This window comes from Arthrobotrys flagrans (genome assembly GCF_004000055.1).
Source record: "Arthrobotrys flagrans strain CBS H-5679 chromosome Unknown unitig_0, whole genome shotgun sequence".
Classification (NCBI taxonomy): domain Eukaryota; kingdom Fungi; phylum Ascomycota; class Orbiliomycetes; order Orbiliales; family Orbiliaceae; genus Arthrobotrys; species Arthrobotrys flagrans.
In genome coordinates this window covers 6,390,945-6,400,519 of record NW_027137550.1, presented here as the reverse complement: position 1 = coordinate 6,400,519, position 9,575 = coordinate 6,390,945, and the positions used below count along the sequence as shown (strand labels likewise).

Below are 9,575 nucleotides of genomic sequence, written 5' to 3'. Positions count from 1 at the left end.
GGCTAACTAGTGGTTATGCAATGCTTCAATCTCGAGATAATAGAGTTACCTTGACTGACTTTCCGGACACTATATCGTATTTATGATCAAGACCAGATCAAAGCCTGAAATGCAGCTGAACTAACAGAGGAATATGTAACGCCGCCAACGCATTAGCGGTGGCTACGGTTTTGTCTGCCAAATGAGCCGAGGATGCGGCTTTTACGAGAACACTTTCGCACTTGCCGTATAATTCCTTGGAACACTCCGCTTTCTTACATAGACTGCCGGTCTGAACAATAGTGAAATTCGGTAGATGATCGAAGCCGGTCTTTTTGACCAGGTTTGTAAATTCTTGCGTGGCAGTATATCCTGTAATTACCTAGTAACTACTAAAATGGTCCTGCGCCTGCGTTTTGTCTTCAATTGAAGGTTGGTTATAGTTAAACCACCAAATATATACAACATATCCAACATACCGCATATAATCTGTACAACAACCCCGCTATGACAGTAATAGACAAAATAAACCGAATCCCCTTACCATTGCTCTCTCTCCCTATTTCCTTGTCTCCTTTACAATTGTGATCTTGCTTTCCGCCGTGACTTGTTCCTCATCATTCGGTCGTGGCATCGGACACTTCCGACGCTTGGTCACTTTCCCGTCGTCCGCTGCCACCCGCGAGTCCACCGGACAGGGCAGTATATGAGGTGCACCAACCACGAGAAATGATATAATAGCCGTCGTCGAGAATATGGATGTTGTGAGCATCGACCGAGGAGGATGAATCCGGAACGGCATTGAGGAAGAATTGGGAGACCAATCGGTCTTATATCAAGTAGACTTCGAAGACCTAGTGACGACAGAATAGATATATTAATATCCAACATGTAATTATACCGGTAGGTATGGTCATAACATGGGTAGAAGGATGTCTAGGTGACGGGTGGTGTTTACAATTTTGAGGTTTACCTCCACGTCCAACGTTTATTGCATTGTATATTAATGGCGAGAGACGATATCGGATGGGAGGATTGGCAGGCAGACGTAACGAGCACTAGCCCACCGGAGAGTAAACCCAATCCGACGAGTGAGGGAGGCCTGGGGAATGGGATGTCGTTGCTTGTAGTCGGGAAATGCTGTGTGACATTATGCTACCCAGGTTTTCTGACATTGAAGTTTTCCGCACGATCTCATTGGCTAGCATCCAAAAGAGGAAAACAACGCAAATCAAACGACCATCAAAAGAGCCTACCTACAGCTGACAATGCAATGAGGTAGTGCACTTTAGCCCGCAGAAGTACACCGTAGGCACGCACTTTCCTCCATGCTTGGGTAATTCCCACAGACACATTTCGTCAGAGATGTTCGGATTAGTCACTTAGATTTTGATTCTAGATCCGATTCCAGATTCCAGCTGGATCCAAACGGCTGGGTGTCCGAGGCTTAACTTCGGTGGAGATATCCTTCGATCTTGGGACCACCAGGACTAGAATTCAGGCTATGTAGATGCAGTGATTGCTATATTATGTCCACGGATTAAGTATATTGTACAGGTACTCCGTACAGGTGTAAGTATCATCGGTACTCTTCAGCCGGTTGCCCATCTTCAGCATATTGTCAGTACTCCCTCCCACTCGGCTGTATTCCAGGTGGTGTTGGACTTAGACATTCGATTAAGTAACCTTTACATGATACTGCCACCAATTGACCCCATTAACCCAATTGAATTGTCCGGTAGTGGCAAATAGATAATCCGTCCTCTGTGGGGTGCTCCGCTGCATCAGGTCAGAACGGTACTTACTCCGTACCGGGGATTTCCCTGAAACCTCCCGAGAGGATTTCACATGCCTTTGACTTTCGAATTTTTTGAGATCCAGCATCATTCGATAGTCTCGCTTGCAACTGCCCTCGAACCCGACACGGAGGATACCCCTACCACTTCCACGTTTAAAGCCTCACGCAAAAAGGAAAGAGCTCCAGAGGTTCTAAGATCATGCCAAACACTGATGCGAACGGAGCCACCAGTATTCTACACCAGTATTTTACACCAGTATTTTATGCATCGAGCTAGTTCAACAGAGAAGCACATGACCCATCGTCCGTCTTCACTTGGATCCTGGCCGCCAAGCCCAATGGATGAAGGGTCCTATGGCATTGTCTCTGGCGGGAAACACTCCGTTTAAGCAGCTCGAGCTCAGAAAGCATAAACTAAATCGTTTAACGAGAACGATTAAAACGCTCACTGCTGGAACTCGACAATCGGCGAGTCTTACACCTGGTTCGGGACCTTTTTTTTTTTTTTTGCAATACATTGTCCTAAAGTGAAAGTCGACATATGGGTAAACTCGGGATATCTGAGAACCGATTCTTGGCATGGCATATCTCTCGGGGCCTCGACCTGGGCAACAGTCGATCGTCGTGGTGATGGAGCTACACACTACATGGACTTACCTCGTGGTGACATTATTTTAGTTTAGTGGCTATATTAAACAAGAGGTACACATGGCAAATCCATTTGTGAGAGGATGGGCCTGAACAGGCTGTTTGTGAGACCTCCCTCGTAGCCAGTGGCGGCACTCGTTTGTAACAAGACATGGCGGATTGGCCTTGCATTAAGCCAAATGTCGACACCAGTACGGTGGAGTATCATAGACCCGAAGCATGCAGCCACAATATGGTCGAAAAGGACTTCAGAACTATAAAGTGCTCCCCAGGTTGACCCATTTGGGCCAGTCTGCTGTTTCTGGCGCGTCTGTTTCACTCACCCTACCAACTAGCTTTGGAGCAGCGCTGCAGTTTGCTGGATGGAGAACGGTCGTCGACGGTATGGTTTAGGCTTTCCCTCGCGAGCCAGCGAACTTTATCTCCCCCCGTGTTCCTTTCCGGTACTTGATGTGCGACAGCCGCTCATAGCTCGACGTAAGGTAGGTCGAGCGGGAGTTCGGTATTTCCCGGGGCAGATCTGCTGAACGACGAGGCAGTTAATTAGGAATTTTATTCTCTTGGATTGAATTGTTCGCAAAGGCGAGAGAGAATTCGAGAAGGTTGCAATCGCAATGTGGACGAAGCCACCGTCCCGTCTGGTGGAGCCATGTATTGGTTTAGTGGGTTTTACATATATTGAACAGTCTGAATCGAATCGGAAACACCACCAACTCTATCACAGGAAAGATTAATCTTAGAAGTGTTCGAAGAAGCACAATTTATTCTTATTCTTAAGTTACTTACTTAACTTACCGACAATACATACCTTAGCTTGCTTATGCTGCCGGTTTGAAAGGGGTCCCACTCCCAAGGTTCACGGTACGATAGGCTGTCACTCTTACTTTCCTTTTCGTCCTCTGTACTGCAGGCCCTCGTCCTCGACATTTAATATTGCATTGTCACATTCCGGTTCCCCATACATACTCCATACTTACTACGTACTTGCTCCTTAAGTTACAGACTTACAGACCTTCCTGCGTCCTTCCCCGGATCTCTGGCGCCCGCACCGCACCTGGTATGCATAATCCTGTGATCTCTGGTATCTTCGTTTGTCTAAGCCTGGAAGTACCTGGCACTTACGTTACTGACTTTTTTTAAGAATTCAAGATACTAGCTGGAGTTTGAATTTGCTCAATTGATTGCTGTTGCTAGCTAGCTGTTACTCTTGATTCGATTCATTACGTACGACGACCCCCAGGCTGCAGGATCAGTCCATCGTCTTGACATCGTTTCAGGGACATATATCCGCCGGATAAGAACTAGAATTCTGCAGGTCCAAGCCGGGATATCTATATTTCCGCACCCACCACGAGACACCGCTGCACGCAGCTTTGATACCGACGTACTGCAAAGCAAAAGAGGTACCTCGCTCTATCAGAAGCCGTTAGCTATATTACCTTAACCTTACCTATTCCAATTGCAATCTTCCCCAAATCCCTCAGCGACAGAGCGGACCCGACTCGTCGAAAGACGACGAACCTCGCTTCAAATCCAAATCTTACTAGGCCGTGCATTTGCATTGTACCGTGCAGTTTTACCGAGGAATCGAGAATCTAATACGTCCGTAGAGACTCTCCCTCTCTTTCTCTCCTCTCTTGCATCGGTGGATCTCAATATCAAATCATATATGCAATACTGAAGCGCCAACACTACGCACGGGCTTTTTAACTAGTAGCAACAGGATAATAATATCTGATCAATCCCGTCCCACGAAGCCGGCCGTGTGTCAAAAATACGGCCGAACCGCTCTACTCCGGGGATAGCTTGTGCCTTCTGGATATTCGGAATTGTTCTGGAAGGCAACTTTCAGGTGTTTGAAAATACATTGCGACCAGGTTGCGTTACCAGCAAACTAGCTTGGACTGGGAAGCCACCAAGGCGGCTAGCAAGGACCTACTCAGTCGTGTCTGCACACCAGCCTAACCAGCCTGCTCGAGCTCTTCCTCCTTCTGACCGGACCAGACTGGGACCATTCTCTTAAAAGTACTTTTCCCCTTCAATCCGTTGTTTCGGTACCCAAACTCCACTCAGCCCTTATTTCCTGCCCACATCATTATTCATTCGTATCTCGAAGACGATATAGCTCCGCTTGCTATATCCTCATATCGACCAACAAGGCATCCTAGAGCGCTACGACTCACGGCATCTTTCATAAATAGTCCTTTCAGTGCCACCTCGGCTCCTTCCTGCCATTGATTTCACAATTTCCCGGCATCTTTCCAATCCTACAAGACCTCGGAACGCAGACTCGAACCTTTTTTTGGGGGGTGAAAGTTGCCTCCTCTTTCGATCCGGTTACGTTAACATCAAAAGCTGTTGCCTCCCAACACTGCTATTTCCGACTAGCCGCAACAACAATTACAATAGATCCTGTGAACTCTCTTGAGCGCTGTCTATCCAGCAACCTTGCTGACTCACGAAAACGTCTCTTGCGGAATATTGGTAACCCTGAACATTTGCAGCAGAAGATTACCGCATCAGATACATCCTTTATATATTTAATATAAATATCGGACTTAAAAACGCCGACTTGACCCTCTCTCGAACCAGACCACGATCCGGATATTAATCCCGATTTACAAAACCTCTATATCCTTATATCGCTCGGACGAGTCCCGAATAGATCGCCGAATTCGCGGGTGCTAGCGACAACAACTTTTTCGACATCTCCTAAACTTAAACCTGCTGCACGTTTGCGAACAAACGACAGCGAAAAGATATAATGGCTCCCGGCCCAATAGACATCAGACCGTCGGCGCATTCCGCGGTTCCGATTGCTGCAAACCGTCCCAACTCTTCTAATCTGACATCTGCCCTGCGAGCAGCCGGAGAAGCGGGCAGGCAGTCCAATTTCAGTCCTAGCCAACCCTCGAATGTCACATCGGCAGGGCCCCAGTTTGAGCGGGGCTCGATTAGCCAAGGCATAAACATCGGAGGTATCGCTTCGGCAGTAAACCACAGCGGTAAGTTCCAACGACGAGAATCCCAGACTGGAGCGGGAGGCTCTCTTGTGAACGGTGGTATGAGCTGGGGAGGAGTAAGCGTCGGAAGCTGGATTCGAGATGAGTATGTGGACACCCGAATTTTTTCCTCCCCAATTTTCGAAACCAACCTTTCCCGGGTTATACCAAAATGCAATCAATTTTTAACCCGCTCCCGTCTGCTATAGCATCATTATGACCGGAACATCGCCATTTTCCTACCAGTCACCATCGTATCACTCGTCATCCTATCTTCCAAAACTTGAGGCAAATTTCTTCCGGGATTTCTCATGCTGTGGCAAGACGCTACCCTCGCTACATGATCTCCTACAACACTATGAAGAGGTGCATGCTTCCCAAACCGGGGGGCATGTTCAGCTTCCAGAAAATGTCCGGGAATTTACTAGGAACAATAGCACGGCATCCGTAAACTTAGCGGGAAGCATGTCTGCGGGCCTAAGTCGTCTAGTCCAGCAACAGCAACTACACCACCAAAAGATGGCTCAGCAATCGCAAGGGCAAAGCTCAAATAGGAACGATAGGCTAGGAAGCATGAGTGCCGCTAGCGGAGGAGGCGTGGATGTTGCCGAAGAAATGGAGATGGATGACGACGACATGACCCCGCCACCAAACATGAACCAGATGATGCCCCAGCAGGCCGGACTCAGGTTATCAACGCAAATGCCACCAAACCTCATGAACAACCCCACAGTTTCGTCCGTTAATACCCCCAACATGCCTAATCCATCAACACCCGCCACTGATCGGTATAGATCTCCGGATTCATCCGGTCCGGGTACACCTGGCCCCACAGATCTCAAGAACGAACTTGAGAATCTATCGAATTTTGGGGCAATGAACTTGAATTACATGGAAAGCGACCTGGATATGACAATAAACGACCCCGGAAAGCATCTTTTCAACCCCTTGGGTAACATGGCGCCCCGTGCACCGGGATTCCCCCAAATGAGTCTCCAGCAGCTAAGGGCTGCGAGAGAAAATGAGCTTGCAAGAAGGATGAATCTTGAGGGCTACATGGGCAACAATGTGCCTGGTGCGAGTATACCCGGGAATGAGGCTCTTCTACAGAGCTTGTGGGCGATGCAGGAAGACAAGCCTTATAAATGTCCAGTTATTGGATGCGAGAAGGCGTATAAAAACCAAAACGGGCTGAAGTATCACAAGAATGTAAGTTGCACAATCCTCCCAAATGGGTTTGTTCATTGGTGACTAATCATAAGACCTTAACAGCATGGTCACGTTAACCAAACGCTTCACCAAAATCCGGACGGTACATACAGCATTATCAATCCAGAAACATCAATTCCTTATCCTGGAACGATGGGCATGGAAAAAGAGAAGCCGTACAAATGCGAATTCTGCGGCAAGAGATACAAGAATCTTAACGGCTTAAAGTACCATCGTGCACACTCGAATCATCAATTCGCAGCCGGCCTCATGATGGCCGGTATGCCGGGTGGTATGCCGCCGCTCGACGATGCTATCGGCGAGGACTACTAAACGACAGACAACCGAGCACGGTCCAGGGGATTCCCCACGTTATTCTGCCTCTGTTTGGTAAATTATTTTGCGCAACTTCAGTGAGCGTCGTCATAGCCGTCGATCGTTTGATTCGCCATAAGCCCTATCTTCGGCTGCATTGTATGCTTGCGATTTGCCACCTGCTTCCGCGTGACCTATTTTCGCGCGAGTATCTCTACTCGACCTCCTTCTCCAACTGACCACAGCGCGCCCTTATCCTTCATGTATAGCCCCTCACCATAGATGCTTTTAATGACTCCACTTTTCACCTCACCTCTCTTCTCATTGCATTCACATTGGACGAGCCGCTCCATGGTGGTTTTTCGGTTCACAATGTCTATGGCTCATTTACTTCAGAAATCCCGTTTCTACTCGTATGAAAGGGGACCCAAAGTTTACGATTAGATGTTTACTCTCGACTTCATTTGTTTCCCTTTCCGAGCCCGCAGTTTAAGTTTTCCCATTACCGGTTAGAAATCTTGTTTCCCGTTGCACAAAAAAATGATGGGCGTTTTCAGTTGCTGTTATCACCACACCAAAAGAATTGTCCATGGTCAGGGCTGGAAAGGAGTTTTCTTATTTTCTTTATTATTCTTCCTTCCATATACTATTATCTAATGCACCAGCGCGACCTATCCTTCAGGCTCGCCTGCATGCTTTTCTTTTAGAATCAAATCTCGTCACCTCGGCCAAGCTGTTTTATTCTCGTTTGATACACATACACCTGCGGTGAAGGACCTGTTCGAAGTTCTTTTGGTTCCTTTTTTGATTTCTTTGTACGATCCTCAAAAAAACTGATGGAGTTTCTCATGTTTTTGTTCTTTGATATCTATTGTCCTTTTCGTTTCCTAATCACAAAAGTTTTTCGATGAATGCAATACAAAAGTTTCTACTGGTCAATCATTCTCCCTGAAGCTATCTGGTACCCGCCCGCTAGTGGTATCTTAGACCGCTATCTTAGGAGCTGTGCGAAATAAGGCCGAGTAGTATAGCTATCTGCACCCGATATCCCATCCCGATAAACATGACCTTCTCGAGTGCAAGATGAGAGCTGTTAGTTAACTACTTGGATGAATCCAAACACCTAGGCCCATGTTAGGTACCTAGGCAGCCAGTAAAATCGAAATATGAAATGGCATTCGAACAGATGTTCCATCATTATAGGGATCCATCGACAATATAAACGAATTCCAAGCGACACAAGTAATTGAATCGACATTATGAAAGCAAATGTTCTAGCCAATATCGGCTCTGAAATCTTACTAAATCACCGGTTGTAGCATCCAAGTGTGGTAGTATAACGGGTTTAGCGGAGAGTTCATCCGTTCGCTGCCGCTGCCGGCTTCCATTCGCGGCAAAAGTTCCGGTTATGTCTATCCCGTTCGTCATCCGCGCATAATTAGAAGTTCTAGTACCGAATTTGCGAATCCAATGCAGTGGCAAGATTAAACCAACTCGTGGATAACATGCTATCTGGAACTGCATCAAAGGCTTGTCTCGAGTCCAGACCGGACTGTCAAAAGGCGCGGAAATAATGTTGGGATAAATGGAAATCCCTGGCCCCCAGATCTGCTGTCTCGCAGATCGCATACAACAACGAAGTAAGTCTTGACGTCTCATAGTGCTGGGACTCAATCTAGCAATACTAGGCCCCCCTTGTGACGTCTGGTCACGAGGCCACGGTTGCCCCCAGATTAGTCGGGTAGAAGTTCAACCATTTTCAACATGATGATCGGAAGAGCGTTGCAAGTCGCATTCGCAATGCCAGTGCCTACAAGGATCGCCCGTTTCCCGGCTACATCACAAACTTTGAGGGCAGGGTTTGTGTCACGTTAGCACGGTGGCATCAAGAGCCAGGGAGTCTTTGGTTCCTACATTCCATTACAGGGATCTTCTGTTAGCAATTGAAATATCAGCTAATGTTCCAAGCTCGAACTCGTCGATGTCGCTGATTCGAGGGTTACAACTTGAGGGTAGTCAACAAGCTATTATACATACTAGATACTAGATATGCTGGTGGTTCTTGACGGAACTGATGCCCGGCAAGCGGGGGCTATTTTGCTATTACATGTAAAACCAAAGCTACTCTGGTAATCGTCTCGAGACAGCTAGACCTCGGGAAGCCGGGCTCAGTGCCCAGGGGCCAGCGGGTTAGCATAAGAAGGCCCAGGGGGTTTGTGGACGCGGAGTGCGGCAGGGCAGAGACATGACTCTGGTGTTGTGGTTACACGAGAAGATGACATCTGCACCATGAAAAATAGTCTCGGGGACCCTTCCTGTGTTGGAGAAGGGTCCTGGAGACTACATGAAAAATGCTTATCTCATACCTAGACTTCGGTTGGGCTGCGCAGGAGACAAGGAAAATGTATTAGTATCGATGTAGTTGTTCGAAGCACTGTAAGGCTCTAAGCCGAGGTCCGAAATGGAAAACCTAGGCCTATAGTACCAAATAAAGATATAAAATAGCCCAGTGCTGAAAACATGTCGATGTATACGCAGCCAGCACTTTCAGCCGGGTCTGAACGCCCCGTCAGCAGCGTCGCTACGGGATCTTTTCGCACATGTGGCACGCGTATTACGGAAGC

General features: G+C 47.5%; 1 protein-coding gene across 1 annotated transcript; it reads left to right on the top strand.

Annotated features, from left to right (window-relative positions):
* Nucleotides 1–5,189: 5,189 nt before the first annotated feature.
* On the top strand, nt 5,190–6,969 carry DFL_004888 (uncharacterized protein; the record flags this gene model as incomplete). The annotated part of the gene is made up of 3 exons (XM_067634059.1): nt 5,190–5,533; nt 5,637–6,636; nt 6,700–6,969. 3 exons carry the CDS (start codon nt 5,190–5,192, stop codon nt 6,967–6,969), a joined length of 1,614 nt encoding a protein of 537 aa, XP_067492166.1.
* Nucleotides 6,970–9,575: the final 2,606 nt, after the last annotated feature.